The sequence below is a fragment of the Podarcis liolepis genome (genome assembly GCF_965112155.1).
Source record: "Podarcis liolepis genome assembly, chromosome: 16".
NCBI classification, from domain to species: Eukaryota; Metazoa; Chordata; class Lepidosauria; order Squamata; family Lacertidae; genus Podarcis; species Podarcis liolepis.
The window spans coordinates 16,243,205-16,261,354 of record NC_139567.1 but is presented as its reverse complement, the minus strand read 5'-3'; the positions used below and the strand labels follow the sequence as shown (position 1 = coordinate 16,261,354).

Below are 18,150 nucleotides of genomic sequence, written 5' to 3'. Positions count from 1 at the left end.
TAGAGAGGAGTATCCACTGGGGGGAGGATTAAGATTCATGGCAGCCCAAAGCAGCTTGGCTAACAGGCAGGAGAAAGGTCATTGTTGGCTTGGCATAGAAAACAGGTGGGCTTTTCTCCCCCTCTCCTACCCCCACCCACCAATTAGACCATGCTGACTGGGGCTGACATTTGTTTGGTGAAAACAGCCAAAGGGAACTATCTTTCCTAACTTAATGGACTTTCCTGCCATTAGGCAAAAGGGTATTAAAATAATGGAGGTGACTGATGGCTCTATGGAGCTTATAGCTTCCTGCATCTTGCTTTCATGTCCTTATTGTATGGGTGCCTGGAAGCAGCTAGTTAGCCACTGCTGGAAAGAGGACTGTGTTCTGAAGATCTGAGATTTACAAAGTTTTCTTTCTACCTGCCCTTACTTCATGGTGGTTCTATTATGACCAGGCAAGTTTGCTTTTTCCTGCTAAAGCCCTTTGGTGATGGGTTTGCAATACTCAGGTGAAAACAGGTCTGTTTGCAAACCCAAAGAATTCTGGAAATTGTGCTTGGTTAAGTGTGCTGGTATTGCAGCTCCCAGGGGCAGACTGTTATTGTGTTCCCAGGGTTCTTTGAGGGAAAGCAACGTGCTTAAAAGGAGCTGGTATGCATACACAAGCAAGCTGCAGTAGATTCAGTTTAAATCTCTTTAATCCATTTGGCAATAATTTAAAAAAATATACACTTCATTCTATGCAACTGTACCAGGTTACATTATTCCTGACAGCAATCAATGAAGGCACCAACTTCTTTTAAATGGTTCTCTTTCTCAAAATTCAGGCTGTGTGTTAAAGGGAGTGATCCCCGCCAGCATGAATCTTCCATTGGAGGCTACAGCATGAGACAGTCCTTAGCAGCACAGGTGAACTGTGGCGTAGCTGCCATATTAAGATTCCCTTCACCGAGAGGGCAGTGGTTGATTTGCAAGAGACTTCATTGCTTCCACGAAGGACAACGGCTAGAGGAGCTTGACACCCAAGGCAGGGCCCCCATCAGGCATCGTTGAGCTGTCGGGCCACGTTGAGGATGTGCTTTGCCCCTCTGCTCAGGAGGAGCTCAGCCACCTGAATGCCTAACTTCTCTGCAGCCACTTGAGCAGACTGAGAGAAATTCTTTGCAGTGATGCCAACATGCTGGATGTCATCGTTGGGGCCATCTTCATTCTGAAAAGTAAAAGAAAGATGTAAAATCCCTTAGCCAGCAATAGGACATTTGAGGGTTAGAGGCAGCGATTCAAGATTCACATTTATTGAAGGATAGTGGGGGACGTGGGTGGCGCTGTGGTCTAAACCACTGAGCCTAGGCTTTGCCGATCGGAAGGTCGGTGGTTCAAATCCCCGTGATGGGGTGAGCTCCCGGTGCTCGGTCCCAGCTCCTGTCAACCTAGCAGTTCAAAAGCACATCAAAGTGCAAATAGATAAATAGGTACCGCTCCGGCGGGAAGGTAAACAGTGTTTTCGTGCGCTGCTCTGGTTTTGCCAGAAGCAGCTTAGTCATGCTGGCCACATGACCCAGAAAAACTCTGTGGACAAACGTCAGCTCCCTCAGCCAGTAAAGTGGGATGAGCGCTGCAACCCTAGAGTCATTCACGACTGGGCTTAACTGTCAGGGGTCCTTTTAGTGAGCCTCCTCAAATTTAACATTGGTTTTGTATCCTCCAGTAAAATTAGAGGGGGGGGGAACAACCCAATATGAACAAGATGCTAGGATTGTACAGCTGGTCTTTTAATGGAGGAGGCTGAACAAGTGTGACTGTCACTATTGACTAAAACATCTATGAGCTTGTTAGCACATTACAATAAGCCAGAGTTTATGAGCAGTGAATGAGCAGCATGCTATTGCATACTTTGCCATAGTTCCTGCTTCACTCCTGTGAAGCAAACTAGGAAGTTGCACTTTAAGCTTTGCTTCCTGTTAACACTGAAATCCAGGATTAGGGTCTGTTGCTCCCTTACCATACAGTGGCTTGTTTGGGAGCAACAGGCCACAGTCTCTGCTTTGGCTATAATATGAAACAAGGCTTAAATCAGGTGTGGAGAAACTTTGTCCCTCCAGATATTACTGAACTACAATTTCCATCAGTCCGAACAAGCAGGACCCATTGCCAGGAATGATGGGAACTGTAGTTCTGCAGCAGCCAAAAGCTCCTCACACTTTGCTTAGATGTAGTTTTATTGGGTTTTTTCTCTCTCTCTCATGTCATGGGAGGAGCCAAGCAGAAAGAATAACAAGGTCCCGGTTTTCCCCTATGTGGAAGCCTAGAAAATGTGCTCTTTTGCAATACAGTAGCAGGTACCTCATGTGGAAAATAATTCATGCTCGCTTGCATGGTCTCACGTAGGCTCTCTGATCCATCAAGGCTGTAGACTGCTCCAGTCAAATATAACTAGGGAAAATAAAGAGAAAATGTCAACAGCCACCGCTCTCCCTTTGGAGAAGGTGCAGGAAAGCCAAGGGATGCCATAGGCAGTGTGTGACGTCTTCTATATGAGTCCAGGATTCAGCATTGAGTCACCTTTTTAAAAAGGAAGGGTCCTAGAAGGACAGGAAGGAATTATCAGCAGCAACTTAAAACTTTTATGTGAACTACCAAATCTTCCAGGATGAGTGCTGAGACTGATCCAGTCAAGAGGGAAATGAATGTCTGAAGTGGGGGGACTACCAACTCAGCATTTTAAAAGTGGTTTATAAATGCTTTTTAATAACTATCAGCCACAGCCAATAGGATGGGGATTGGAATCAAACATCTGGAGAACCACAGATTCTCCATCCCTGGTCAGGAAACACCTAGTCTGTTGATAATAACCATTTGAACCTATGTTCCAAGTTATTTACATACATTATCTTCTGGTGATCCTTACAACAACCCTAAAGAGTAGGCCAGTGTTGTTATCCTTGCATTGCAGGTGGAAGGCCAAGAAGGTGGGTCACATGTCATGAATGTGAGTTCGCTGGTTCGAGGGTTCTTTGCTCCATCCCAGTCAGGGAGCACTTCCCTTCATACCAAGCAGGGCTATTGCATTCAGCACAGGTCTCTCCCTCCACCAACTGCTTTCAATGCTGGGAGAGGCCCACAAACCATTGCTAAGAGAGACCCAGCCTGGCTGCTGTCTGGAAAAAACAAGGCCTGTGGTCTTATGAATTGTCATTACCTGGAAGTCCTTCAGCACGGTGTTCACTGCCACAGGGACACTGCAGCCGCCTTCCTGGAATGGATAATGTCAGGGAGGTGAATGACGCTGCAGCTGCTACTGCCATGCCTCCCTCCTCAATTCACTTTTAATTAGCACACCACTTTTCCATATTACTAAACAAGGCGGTTCACAGCAACAAAATATACAATAACCTGATCCAATTAAAAAAGCCATAACATGGCATAACTTTAAAATGAATGACATCAAATAAAGTAATATTCAATAATCTATTTGACTATAATGGTACACAATAAAATAACCCAAAACATGAACCAATAATGACTAAACAAATTCACTCTTAACAATTGCAATAAACTATCAATAATAACTGAGTCACAATGCATACCTTGGGAAAGGATCAAACTGAGAAACACGCAACTCAGAGAACTATTTTTTTTAAAAAAATCCCTGTCCTCCCTAGGAAGGAAGCACCCCACTGCCCTGAGCCCCACATAAGCAGGTGGCTGCTGTGGCCTCCGATCAAGCACTTCCTGAAACCTACCAAGTGCTTCATGAAGGCCCTCTCTGCAATGCAACGCAGCACCGTCTCACCGTCGTGCAGGACGGACACCATATCGAGGATCTCCTGGTCCCTGGCTCTCACCTCCACTGCTAGGGCTCCCTGGAGAAAGGAAGAGGAGCAGGGACAGAGGCCCTTCTCAGCTTCTAGAACAGCCTAGTGGCTATGCAGCCCCCACAGCGTTTAAAGCCTCTGCTCTGCAATGACCAGGGTCAGCAATCAGAGAACAACAGGAGCAGAGTCTCTACTCTGTAAAGCAGGCATGAGCTTGAGATGGAGACATACGACCACCAAAGCATCCACTACCCCTCTCCCCCACAAGCCCCTGCTAAAAACTGCTTTGGGGGGGGGGAGACAGCCATACCGACCCATAAGAAAAATTACTAAATCCATATTACGCCAATGCCTCTATGAGGTCAACCAAAATGTCACAATATAGTGCAAGCTTTTAATTTTCTGTGTTTTCTTTACTATATAGCCCAGTGGTTTTGAACCAGTGTGCCGTGGCACCCTGGGGTGCCTTGAATGATGGTCAGGGGTGCCGTGGGCAACATTGGCTGAAGGGACACTCCACAAGGGAGGGTGTTTGAATAAGGTTGAGAGGCTGCCAGCTCTGCAAGAAAGGGGCGACATAACTGGGCTCCTGTGCCCCACAGGAGTGCTACAAAAAGAATGTACTTCAATAAGGCAGCCATGGACTCAAAAAGGTTGAAAACCTCTAATCCAGCCCAATGAATAGTTCTGGGGGACTCAAAAGCTGGCACAATATTTTGTGACATTCTGGTTGGCCCTGGAAAGTAGTTGCGCTGCGATGGATTTTGGCATTTGTGTTGCTGGGATTTCCAAGAGGCAAAAGAAAGTGTCTTCAAGGATTCCCACGATGCATACATTTCACCCACTTTTGGACAAGGGGCAAGCAAGGCATGCATTGAAAGAGCTTAGTGCCATTTTGAGTGATTTTTTAAATCGGAGAACAGTTCAAGGGGGGAAACCCACTTTTACAGTTTACAGTTCATGGACAGAATGAATGCGAGAGGTAGGCCAACAAATTCTAGAGGGCCACAGGTTAGCCATCCCTGCACAAATGTGAGGATGCAGAAGTTGGTACCCACCAGGACAAGGGGTGCAGCCTCGGAGCACCAAGGCCATTTAACCTTCCAGCTTTGGGATTCACACTAGAGAGAATTCATTGGAAGGTGTGCATAGCCTGACTTTGGGATGCTCATTTGAGGGTGAGGAGCAGGAGGAGAAAGAGCGAAAGGCACCCTCAAGAGGCAGGGGTGTGTTGGGGAGGCTTAGCTGTTCGCGCGCGCACACAGCAGGGCCAGAACGGAGAGCACATCACCAGTGGCGTAGCGTGGGTTGTCAGCACCCGGGGCAAGGCAAGTAATTTGCGCCCCCTAACCTGTGGATTTGCACCCCCTAACCCTAACCCCCAGATGTTGCGCCTGGTGCGGCCGGCCCCCCCTGCACCCCCCACGCTACGCCACTGGTTATCCCACTTCCCACTGAATTTTCCCATCACTTTCCTTACTGCTTTTGGGTAAGCAAGTTTGTGGCAAAGAGTTTCAAATCCAGGATTTTGCAGACTTGGTAAAGGTACAAACAAGGGCAATCAAAACTATCATGTAAAAAGATAGTTTGACACAACTTGGTCTCCTTTTTCTCTTTTATTGAAGAAGAACAAGGTAATTTAATGCCATCATCGTCACAGAGTTTTCTGTGGACATGATTGAAAATGTCTAGTAAACAACATTGGTAGCTGGGTGCCGACTGGAGCCAACATGACAGTGATGGCAGAATGAGAATTGGAGTGGCTGTTTGTTCTGTGGTATTATGGCATTGGACAAAGCCTTAGTGCAACTTTTGATTAATAACTACCAAACTTTTAGAAGACATCTGAAGGCAGCCCTGTTTAGGGAAGCTTTTAATGTTTAATAGGTTATTGTATTTTAGTGTTTTGTTGGAAGCCGCCCAGAGTGGTTGATGGGCCAGATGGGCGGGGTATAAATAAATTATTATTATTATTATTATTATTATTATTATTATTATTATTATTAAGCTATCAATGACTACTAGCCACAAAGGCTATGCTCTGCATCTGGTTGGCCTCTGTGAAAACAGGACACTGGACTAGAGGGGTCTCTGGCATGATCCAGCGAACTCTTTTTACATCTTTACCAACCTTATTTGTGGAATCTGAATTAGGATCTATGCAACTGAATCCCTAGCCCCCCCCCCCCTCTGCAATTGGTGACACCGCCAGTCATCATCCTCTGTTTGGCTCTGTCTAGCACAGAGGTTTTCAACCTTTTTGAGTCCACAGCTCCCTTAGCCAACTACATTATTTCTGTGGCACACCTGTGGGCAGTGCTCTTTTTTCCTAAAAAAAATGTTTAGGGGTAGTCTCATTTTGACTCAAGAAAATCACCATTTTATAGTTCAAATTGGGGAAAATAAATACAGTACAGTGGTACCTTGGGTTACAGACGCTTCAGGTTACAGACTCTGCTAACCAAGAAATAGTACCTCGGGTTAAGAACTTTGCTTCAGGATGAGAACAGATATTGCGCGGCGGCAGCAGGAGGCCCCATTAGCTAAAGTGGTGCTTCAGATTAAGAACAGTTTTAGGTTAAGAACGGACCTCTGGAACGAATTAAGTACTTAACCCGAGGTACCACTGTAAATGGACAGAAGTACAAAGATTCACAAAATGTTTAAGGGTATGCGTATCCCTGCGTCCCCACAGAAAAAAAGCACTGCTTGTGGGGCTCAGGAGCCCAGTTAGATCACACCTTACCTGCAGGCTCTCACCCTTTTTCAACCCCCCCCCTCCCTTGTGGCTTGTTCCCTCGGCTCCCTCTCCTCTCCCCTCCCCTCTCCTTGGGAGTCCTCTGGCCAGTCACTGCTGCCGCCCCTGGTCTCTGAACTGCCCCCCAACCCTGCCCCAAAGAGAGGGGCTTCCCAGAGGCACCATTCTCTTGTGGAGCTTATAGCCAGCAGGGCTGCTGCAACAAACAGCTGTGCAAGCCTTTGGGAGGCAGAGACAGGAGAGGGCATCCGAGGAGGAGGGAAGGAAGGAAGGAGGGACAGAGACCAGTGTTGCCTGCAGCACCCATGACCATCATTCAAGGCACCCCAGGGTGCCATGGCACACTGGCTGAAAACCACTGGTCTAGCAGTTTGGGAATGAAATGTCTCAATCACAGTTGTTTTAAATTTCTGTTGATCTCAAGTGCTCAGCAGGGGACGCTGGTGGCGCTGTGGGTTAAACCACAGAGCCTAGGACTTGCTGATCAGAAGGTCAGCAGTTCGAATCCCCGTGATGGGGTGAGCTCCCGTTGCTCGGTCCCTGCTCCTGCCAACCTAGCAGTTCGAAAGCACGTCAAAGTGCAAGAAGATAAATAGGTACCGTTCTGGCGGGAAGGTAAACGGCGTTTCTGTGCGCTGCTCTGGTTCGCCGGAAGCGGCTTAGTCATGCTGGCCACATGACCTGGAAGCTGTACACCGGCTCCCTCGGCCAATAAAGCGAGATGAGCGCCGCAACCACAGAGTCGGTCACAACTGGACCTAATGGTCAGGGGTCCCTTTAGCTTTACCTTTACAAGTGCTCAGTAAAATCTGTCACAATATTTCTACAATTTCAGTTATTTTTATTTACTTGAGGGGGAGCCTCACCCTGGTTACATAGGCGACAGTGTGAACCCTCCCACCCAGTCTGGAAGCCTGCGCTAGGAGCCTTCTTTATCCTTCACACGTGCCAGCATCGTTACTCACGGGATGGATGCAGAAAGCAGCTTCCAGGAACACCTGATCTCGGACGAGAAGATTTCAGGGCAGGTGCATTTTGGGTTGCTAGGAGACGGCGGGGGGAGCAAAGGACGCTGCCTCCAGCGCCAAAAAAAAGAGCCTTGAATCCTTGGACTGGGTGACGGGGCGGAGTCGCGGCTGCAAGGAACCGACGGGGCGAGTCGGCGCTGCAGAAGGCGCCGATCCATTGGATCCGCCTTGGGGTTTTACAGGGAACCCGATCGGGCCAGAAGAGCAGCCGCGGGCCAGCAAGCGCTGCGAGGCCGGCAGCCGTCGGCGCGGGGAGAGGTTTTCATAGTGACCCCCATTATCACGCCACAACTTTCCCTGCCGGGGGGCGGGCGGCACGGTGGAATGACGCCCGGGCGCGGAGAAGGGAATCGGGCCGGGGCTGCTGCTGATTTCAAGGAGGCATCTGCCGTCGCAGCGTTTCCGGGCCCAGATCAGGGCTGGAGGGAACCGATCCGAGCATTGCCCCTTCTCCAAACGGCAGTGGCTATGCCACTGCTCCCACAGCCATCCGAAGGCTGGCGCGGGGAGAAGGTCTCTCCCGCCTTGGAGAGGTTCCCGCTTCCTCAAGGGGGGCCGGCCAAACGCGCCCCCCCAAATGTTGCGCCCGGTGCGGCCGGCACCCCTGGCACCCCCCACGCTACGCCACTGCACATCACATACCTGCCCAACTGCGTACAAGCAGTCTGCGGGGCTCAGGACCTGGAGGGAAGGAGAACGAGGGTTGGTGGTGCTCAGAACAAAGGTGGAGCAAAATATTTTCTTTATTTATTTTAAAATTGTATACATCTCAGGGCATTTCACAAATTCATTCAGTTTATATATCCCGAAGGAATGCAGACATCAGTGAGCATCTCAAGAACTGAGGATACAAGGAGTAGAAACTCCCTGGGCACAATGGAGGGGCAGGGGCGGGGAACAACCTTCATCCCAATCTCTTCTGCCCCACTTACTTGACCAATGCGGCTGTCCCAGCCCATCCGCCTGAGGCCAGCCGCTGCCAGGACGATGGCGCTGAAATCCTCCTTCTCATCCAGCTTCTTCAAGCGAGTGTTCAAATTTCCCCTCTACAAGAAGGATTAAGGGAGAACCACAGAGATCCCTGGTTGGGTGGCCCATGGCCTGCACTTCCAGAGCTGGCCACCAGGGAGGGTGTTCTAACACCACAGTCCCTCTCTGCAGGCGAGAAGGCGGCTCAAGACCTTAGCTCCTCTGCCAGGCCTATGGGCTGCATCTCAGCACAATGGCTGGCTGGGCCCCGGATTCAAAGCCAAGCTAGGGATGTGTGGCCTTGAAAAAGTTCTCATATTGCAGACCAGTTTTTCCCACCTGGCCAACAAACGATTGAGACCTGCTTCAATATAACAGAAGCTGCATATTCAAAGGAATGGCCACATTCCCCACTAGGAAATTCACACCCCCCCCCAAGGTGTCCTATTCACACTTCTAAGTCAAGGGGTCATTTTCAAAGGATACAATATCCCTGAATTCCAGGTGAGGGAACTTTCTCTTCAGCTGAGCTGCCCGGCGAAGTGAGCTGGTCCCGATCACACTGCCAGAGAGCCAAAAGGAAAACGGCGTCAAAGAAGAGTCTGGACTGGTCAGCCTCACCCATCTGAGCAGAGTTAGGAACAGTCCCCCAGACATCTCTGCACAAACATTGTCTACACGGGACCATGTGCAGCAAAGTGTCAACTCTGGGCAAGAGCGGCTGGCCAAGACCTCAGGCAGACAGGGACCCCTCTCAGCACTGCTACCCAAGAGGGGTTGAAGCTGGGGCAAAATGCTAATTTCAGCCCTTCCTGCACACCAGATGGAACCCAAGGAAGGAACAAGTGAAACTCACCTCTTCTCAGGGAGGCTGTGGAGGCTCTTGCCTGCATGCTTAGGGTGGAAGACGACTGCATCATATGGACTCTCTCTCCTGCAAGGGACAGACGGGGTTGCCTTTTAGGGAGCAGGTCAGCTGGGCTGCAGCAGCAGCCTCCAAGTTTCTTGCAAAGAGAGCTGGAGACTCCATGACCTGGACTTTTGTCTGTTCACAGCAAAGGGCCACCACTTGGCCTAAGGCAGTGGCCAGTTTAGATGGGTTATTACCCATCTGATGCTATGGAAGTTAGGTGGTTTGGTGGGCATTCCCGCTTCCGCAGGGACCAACAGCTGACATGTGTTAACAGAGAAATCCGAGGGCTCTCTTGGACAAAAAACAAGGACACCAGCCAGGAATACCAGAGCAAAACAGCAGCCAGTAGGCTTGGTCTTTCTTGAAGGCTGTCGCAACAGGACTCCCACCTGCCACAAGCTGGAACAAGATGGAAGCCCCGAACAAAAGAGCCCCCAAACTTTTATTAGCTGCTAATTCCCATGTTACACCCACCCAAACTACATCACTAATACATCATGGTTACATCATGAAAGGGGAGGTCTGGTGGCCGTAATCTGAGCATCCTGGTCCCTGCCCTACGGTTCTCCTTGCCCTCCACCAAACACCCATCAAGTGTAACAAAAGAGATATTTACATTTCCTGTTTCCCAGCCAAGTTAATCACACCCTTTTGTCTTCATCTGGGTTTGCTATTTCTGGAATGGCTACCTGTCTGGCACTCAGGTATCAGGATGCCAGGAATTATCACTCAGGCAGAGAGGCTGCTGAGTAGCTGAGCTCACATGTCTATATGCATTTCTGAAGTTTTCCCAGTGAAGCAGTACATAGATACATTTATCAGTGAATTGTTACATTTGGTATCGTGCAGCAAAGGCCCTTTGAATAGATAGGAAGAAACTGTGATGAAGTGTTTTGTGGGGACAAATCACAAAAGTCGCAAAAGTGACTGTGCTGATTTTGGTAGTGGGCTGCATGTGAATGATATCTGCTGGAGGGGCAACCCCCCCACACACACACCTATACATAAATTCCTGCAACACATGGAAAAGGGAAGGTGGATGCCTGGCCAGGGCAAACGTTGATGGACCAAGAGCTGGAGCACTGAGCACCAGTCAGGCAGAAGGAAGCAGAGGAGCCCAAACTCACTTGCATATGGCCCCGATGGTGAAGCCAGGTGGGAGGGATGTGGGCAGGTCCTTCAGGGAGTGAACCACCAAGTCAACCCTGGAAGGGAAGAAATGAGCTGGTTATGGGTGTGCCAAACTTATGGGCCCAGGATGGGCAGAGAGAGCAATTATGAAACATAGGACCTCAACGCAGATCCCTGCTTGGCTATGAAGCTTTGCTGGGTGGGCCTGGGCATATCAGCCTCAATGTGGCCTACTGCTCAGGATTGCTGACACAGTTTTAAACATCAGACCTTGATGTTTCAGAAAGAGCAGGAAAAACACCCATTATTTTACAGGAGGCATCAGAGCTCTCTCTCCCCAGTTATGTGCCATGACTAGGTTCCCCCTCCTCACAATTGCTGACTCCCAACCTGCAACGCTGGGTTAGAGGAAACGCTTTTGCTCAAGAGAAGACTTCCTGGCTCTGGAAGAATCCATTGCCTACCAGGACATGGACTCCTGCTCAGAGCAAAAGCACCAGTGCCAAGGGCACCACCAGGCATTGCCCGCCAAGGAGAGCTTTCTCCCGTACCTCCCAGCCAAAGAGAACTTACTCATTTCTTTCCAGTGCATTTTCCAGTTCCTTCGTAAATAGGCTTTTCTCACCAATCTAAATGGGAAAAGAGCATGTTACAACCTGGGCTGCTTTTTCTATCCACTGCTGGTTGCGTCATGAGCCCAGGGAGCATACGGCTGCTTACCTTGGACAGAGCTGTGTCCAGGATCTTGTCACCTGTGGTTGACATGGCAACTATTCAGAGAGAGAGAGGAAGGAAAGAAGGAAGGAAGAGGGAAGATCAGGAAGGATGACAAGCACCAGTAGGACATGAGCCACAACAAGGGTGAGCAATGTGTGGACTTCCTAGCTGCTCACTGCTTTAGTAGGGTAGGACACAAACTGGCGCCAGGCAAAAACATCTCTCTTATCCCAGACCTTTGGCTACTTAAATAATCTATGGTCTTTTAAACTGTGTGGGTGGGGGATATTGTTTATGTTTGCTACTACTGAACATGTGGCATAACTGATAATGTGTTGGGAGTAGGACCTGTGAGACCAGGGTTCGAATTCCCACTCAGCCATGAAGCTCACTGGGTAACTCTTAGTCTAACCTACCTCACGGGGCTGTTGAGAGGATGAAATGGGGAGGAGAACTATGTACACTGCCTTGAGCTCATTGGAAGGTAAAAAAGGCATATAAATGTATTAAATAAATAAATATTATGTATTTTGGGGTTTACATGGTAAGCCACCCTGTGAGTCTTGAAGGAATGGTCATATAATAATAATAATAATTATTATTATTATTATTATTAATACAAAGCTAGGTGCCACACAAGCCCATCCTCTCCATGCAGCAGGTCAGAAAAGCTCAGCACTCTGTCTGTGCACCTAAGGCTGCTCTCACCCAGCACCTGGTCAATTCCTAATTCCCAGGCTTCCTGCCTCACACACTCACCAATCTCAAAGCAGAGGTGAGGGTGGCGCTCCTGCAGCATCTGAACCACACTGTCCGTCTGGATCCGGGCGAGCTGCAATTCCAGAGAGAAAGAAGGCAAAGTCAATCAGTGTGCCCTACCTATGACCCAAGAGGCACAGACGGCAAGTGTGCCCAATGCCCCTGCTGTCAGAGGAAGACATGTCCGCAGATTCTTGCTCCGATATGCTGCTCCCGCAAGAGCTCAAAAGACATGAGACTTCCAGTCCCACTTCCTATGCACGTCATGCTCATCAGTTTTGGGTCCGGTTCATGTCTGTGATCTGCTCCCCCCCTCCTCCCAGCTTCGGGAGCCACAGAAAAAAAGCTGGGCATGAAGAGAGCAAACTTGGCTTGAGCCAGTCAGAGAATGAAAAGGCACCTCAGAGCCCACAAAGGAAGCAGAGGCAGCAGCGCAGCTGATGTGTGCTCAGCAAACATCCCAGAATGAAGCTCTGCAGAAATACCATTCACTGAAGCCAAGTGCTGCAGGATTCCAGACAGGCAAAGGGAAGGACTTCTTCACACAGAGCGTAATTAAATTGCAGGGTTTGCTCCCACAAGACATAGAGATGGTCATCAATTTCAGGGGCTATAAAAAGGGATGAAAGGCTATCAATGGAATATTAGCTACAATGGCTGCATTCTGCATCCAGCGTTGGAGGCTGTGTGCCTTTGAATATCAGTTGCTGAGAATTGCAATAGTGAAAATATTGCTGCTGGACTCAGGTCCTTCTTGTGGGCTCCAAGAGTGGCTGGGGAAACTCAGCCAGATGGGCAGGGAAGGAATGAAGGAAGGAATGGTTGTTGTTGTTGTTTGTTATTGTTATTGTTATTATGTGGTTGGCCACTGTGAGAACCAGATGCTGGACTAGACGGGTCTTGGACGTGACCCGGCTGCAGGGCAATTCTTATGTTCTGAGAGAAGGAGTGGAGACCCACTTCTGGCCCCCAGGACAGGGCTTCTAGGGAAAAGGAGATCTTTCACACCCTTAGGTGCCGCCCCATCCTAGGCCCCTGTTCCAAACAGGCTTTCTGGGTTTACTCCTGAACTGCCACCAGCCTCAACAACAGGAGGCAGATGGGAGATTAGCTCTCCACCGCAAGGGTGGAGCATTATCTTTCTTTACAAGTCTGCCCCTCCCAGCCTTGGCTCTTGGGCGTACTTCTCTGCTCCTGCTAGGACGGCCCATGGGCAAATCTTTGCATCCTCCTGGCAAAAGAAAGGTCAGGGGAACTGATGGTTGCTCAACACCACCAAAGCAATTCAGCTGGAGAAGTACGGATTAATTGCCAGGTGGATAAGATCGTTAAGATCAATGAGCAGCAGGGAAGTAGCACAGCTGACAAACACTTAAGCAACAGCCTGACAAACGAAACCCTGTGGCTGCTAGCAAATTACAGCAATAGTAGCAAAGGGACAAAGCCTTGAGGAGCAGCACTGAGTGAAATATAATTCAGAAAGATGCAAATTTGGGAACACAGCTCCTGTCATACTTAGCCTAATATAAATTTGGAATTTGCTATTACTGAAGGGGAGGGCAAGGATAGTTCCCAGAATATGTGAGTTCCTGCACAGCAGCTATTAAGAGCTGTGGCAGCAGTGGGGGACTCTAAGTCTAAGCTCTGCTTGATACAGAAAACCCAGCAACATCTCTAAGAAAGGATTGTCTAGCCTCTGCCTAAAGACCCCAGAGAGGCAATACAGGAAACTGCCTTATCCCAAGACAAACCATTGCTCCCTCGAGCTCAGTTTGGTGAGCACTGACTAGCAGCCATTCTTCCAGGGTTTCAGGCAGGGAGTCTTCTTTCACAGCCCTACCTGGAGATGCTGGGGATTGAACCACAAGAGCTCCACCACTGAGCTCTGTACCTTCCCAAGGGAGAGTCCACCATGGTCTCAGTGTTAGAACTGCTCTCGCCTTTAAGAAGCCTCTCCAAATGCTCATCTGAGCTCTCCCCTCCTGGGACATAAGGCCAGAATAGTTCTTTGTCCTTTTCATAAGGCATTTTTATATATTGCTATTATCCACCCCTATAACCCAGTTCTTCAAGAATACACTTCGTTCCAGGACTTGCTCTCTTCAGCACCAGCCGTCTTTCCCTGCCTTCCTCTGTTCCAACCTGGTTACTAGGAAAGGAACAGAAAATGCCCTGTTGTCCCAAGGCAAATCCATTCACCGGTCAATGCACAGTCCTGTTTGTACGAACACTTTGCAAGAAGCAGACCCAGGAAAAGCAGAGAGAGAAAAGCAGCAGGCAGGCAAGAGAACGGTAATGACAAGAACCTCACCTGGCTTTTCCTTGTTCCCACGCGGATAGTCTCTTTCTTCAAGCCATTCTTCTCCTGTGAAGAAATGTCTCCAATTACTCCAAAGAGGGAGGGTTATCATGGTGGCATTTCCACAATCTCCCCGCAAAACCCTACATCAAGAGGAAGCTTGCACCAGCCAAGCCTTTCCTCACAAAGGGGCCGCCAAGCAGGGTGGTACAGTTCAGCCATGGAAGTGGACACAGAAGGCATCCCAGGAAGCCCCACACTGAAACTTACCTGGGCAGACACCTTCTGCAATGTTCGCTGCATTAAAAGGAACAGCCCTAAAGGATAGCTGAGCAATGTGCAATTAGATACCCATCCCTCTTGCCTGCCTCCCTTGTGTCAGATCTAAAATTCTACGCTTCTCTGGGCAGGGGCCCGCCTTTCCCTTTGTTGTGCTGTAAAGCACCATAACATTGTTGGCACAACCACAAACAACTATTACTAATGTCGTTTTTATTGCCTGACCTGACCAGCCCTAGCCCAGCAACCCTTGACAGGCTTCAGGGCAAAGAACACGTGTCAAAGACCTGAAAGAAGAGGAGGTTATTCAGTGCACAACTGGCCCCAAGGGGCAGAGTCATCTGCTTCCCAAGAGTCTCCCAAAGACCAGGCCGTGCAATGCAGGTAAGCAGCACATGGAACTAGCAAGGGCCCTGTAGGAAAAGGTGCCTGCAGAGCCATACAGGGCACAGGACAAGATAGCACTAAGACAAACATTATCAGTTAAGGGCCTATCGAGTCCTAATTGCAGATAGAAGTATTCCTCAGTAGGGTCTGTCTCTTGCAGTAAAGTTTCATCCCTAAATATGTCATAACACACACAGCTGAAAAGAAAGATTGTGCATGCATGTGTGTGGGTAAGAGAGGCAGGGAGAGAAGTATGAAGTCCTGGACAATAACCCAGGGCCAGAAAACCTTCAGACCTGTCAAAATGGCTGTTAAGATTTGGAAATATTTCCGCAGACCCGCAAAGAGGCCTGGAGAGACATACACCTCTTACCTGACTGTCCTGCAGCACCACCTTTGCCATCTCAATGAGGTTTGCAACCCAGGACCCAGTGAAGAGGAGGAGGAGAAAGATGTCTTTGCTAAAGGGGAGAAGAAGACCTGCTGCCTTGCTCTGTCAGCGTCTAATCAAGGGAGTCTCTCCTTGCAAACTAGCCCCAACCTGGCAGCAGAGATAAGGCAGAGAAGGAAAAAGGGTGTTCAAGGGGGGTGGGGAGAAGGAAGGAACTGAGCCTGGAGGGAACTGCAGCTGCAGGGGCTGCTTGCAAGGACCTCTCCGGGTTTTGCACAGAAAGAAATTGTTCTGGGAAAGACAGGCAGCAGAAGACAATCTCCCAGGGCAAAGCAATTGACAAAGGGGCCATTTGCACAAGTGAACAAGGGACATTTCAACTACTTATTTGCAATATAGGGCAAGGGGAGGGTGGCGGCGCAGAAGGGGAGATACAATCAAACTGCATGGCAAACAACTATAATCTCAATGGATCAGAATGCAGGAAGCTATCATCCTGAGAACCAACTTGCTTCCACCCATGGTGGCCAGTGCTATCTGTGCCATCCACATAGTTCTGCAGCAAGGAAGTGCACAAGCTGGCCTGGTATTTACTTTCTAGGACATCTCCCAAGAGAATGTGGCTCCTCTTAGGATAGTGGCCATGGAAAGGAGTACATAGACAAGAAATGGGATGCAGGGAGTTAGGGCAAAACACAGGAATGGGGCACAGGTGGGCAGTAGAGCTGAATATGGGCAGTACATATCAATAGTTCATAGGAGAGATTGGTAGTCACAAGGTACAGAAGCCCCATGTGTGACTTCTGGGAGTCAACCCCAAATCATCAGTTCCCTTCAGTCTTCATCAAACATAGCCATGAGCACTAGCTGCTTAGCTTTAGGGAAGAAAAAGAGAGATACCATCAGGGTGCTGAAAGCAGCAGTTTCTGTGTTTGTAGGGCAATTATGCAGCCAAGGGGGACAGAAAGAGGTGCTTAGTGTGAAGAGAGAAGAGAATTTGTATGAATCTGGGACTGAAAACACAGAAACAGGCAAGCTGTGTAGGTGTCCACCATACAGTATCACCCAAAAGGCTCAGGCCCAACAGCCCAAAATCCAGGCAAAGTCTCAGGTTTGGAAGCTAATATAACAGTCTCCCCATGGGAAGGCTATGGGATGTATTCCCAGCGGAACTTTGAAAGGGTAAGTGAAAGTGTGAGTGTGCATGCAGAAACTAGAAAAACAGCTTGATGAAGCACCCTATAGCAGAGGGGAATGCAAGAGGGCACCTGAAAGCAGCAAACCCACACTTCTCTTCGCCGCCACCACACTCTGGCTCACCTTGGCTGCTAGTAGAAACTGCCTGGAGGTATCTGTACAGTGTACTACCTAACAGGGCAAAGGTGTGTCCTACAAAGCCACCCTGTGGATTAGGCAAGAGTGCCTTGCTACACAGAGGCAGAGCTCAAGTTGCACAAGGTTGTGCAAGAAACAAGAGGCATCTGATTTTGGCAGGAGCACATTCTAGAAATGCAACCTGCCTCCCTTGACCGGCAAAGGGCAAAATAGCCCTGGGAGAAACACCAGCCTCTCCCAATGTTTCTCTGCAGATATAAAGCGGATTACAGGGATACTAACATGAAACACTTGAACGAGCACTTGAACGAGGCCAGTGCCCTGTTGTTGTTCTTGCTACTGCTGCTATCATAAACAAAATTGTGTGTGCGTGTATATAAATCAAATTTCATAAAAATCAAACTAGCACTACCATTTAACAACTATATTCCCCCTTCCTAAGAAAAGCAACACTGGAGGACACACAAGTGTAGGAAAAGAGAGAGTCGGGGGTGGGGAAGAGTAGCAGATAGGCAGCCATGGTCGGAGACAACCCCCGTCCCCAGGCCCACCCGCGGGGGCTGAACTCATCTGCATCTCATTAAAGACCCCCGCGACGCGCGTGAGGTCACCACCATGCACAGAGGTCACCTCGCGATGTTCTCCACCATTGGCTGAGCCCCTGGAAGCCCCGCCCCTTCGTCCCCTCTCTCCCTCCCCCTCCCCAAAGCGAGCGAAGCGCCGGTCAAGGCAGCGGCGGAGAGGCTCACCGAAGCGGGCGGCGAGCTGGTCATGCCGCTGGTGGCGCCGAGCAGCGAAGGGTTGCCGGCAGGCAGGCGGGGCGAGGGCTGGAGGGGGTCCCGCTCTGGGTCAACTAGGCGCTGCCGGTTCCATCGCCACTCCGCGGAGTCACGCATGCGCCTCCCCGTCCCGGACGTCACTTCCGGCTTCCTGTCCCTCCCACAGGCGGCTTTCCATGAATGGGAGGTGGCTCCCGATGCCCCTTTATACCGTAATTGCCGTCGACGCGGCGCACGCCCTTTTCGGAAACGTGAAGCCGGGGGCGCCGCTGGATCGCCTCGCGTTCCGGTCCTTGCAGTGAGGCGCTGCGGGCGCTGCACGTGGCTCCGGCCGCATATTTTACGGGCAGTGGAGCGTCTCCTGCCCGAGTACGCTAGTTAGGCGTTTGAAAGGGGCTGGCCTATAGTATTTTGCAAACTACCTGCAAATCGCCTTCAAAAGTGTCATGAGATTTATTCTAAAATAGAGGGAACGCTGCTTGAAAGGTCTGGGAGAGCCGCTGCCAGCCAATGAGGCAGAAGGGCCAATGGTCTGGTTGGTGTATAGCTGCTTCCTGTGTAACTCTCTGCTACAAGATGAGCTGACAACGAACGCTACTTTAAAC

General features: G+C 49.6%; 1 protein-coding gene across 3 annotated transcripts; it reads right to left on the bottom strand.

Moving 5' to 3' along the window:
* Positions 1-665: 665 nt before the first annotated feature.
* On the bottom strand, positions 666-17,692 carry HMBS (hydroxymethylbilane synthase). Of its 3 annotated transcripts, none has more exons than XM_083481134.1 (14): positions 17,516-17,692; positions 14,387-14,440; positions 12,076-12,148; positions 11,320-11,369; positions 11,173-11,228; positions 10,596-10,673; positions 9,412-9,489; positions 9,042-9,117; positions 8,519-8,632; positions 8,229-8,267; positions 3,729-3,848; positions 3,185-3,238; positions 2,329-2,418; positions 666-1,195 (listed from the first exon to the last, which is right to left on the bottom strand). In XM_083481134.1, exons 1-14 carry the CDS (start codon positions 17,660-17,662, stop codon positions 1,025-1,027), a joined length of 1,200 nt encoding a protein of 399 aa, XP_083337260.1. In that variant the 5' UTR covers positions 17,663-17,692; the 3' UTR covers positions 666-1,024. The 3 variants fall into 3 exon arrangements, with proteins under 3 accessions (XP_083337260.1, XP_083337262.1, XP_083337261.1); XM_083481136.1 differs by having other exon boundaries at positions 15,414-17,662; XM_083481135.1 differs by lacking the exon at positions 17,516-17,692 and adding an exon at positions 14,645-14,708.
* Between the last annotated feature and the right edge of the window lie 458 nt (positions 17,693-18,150).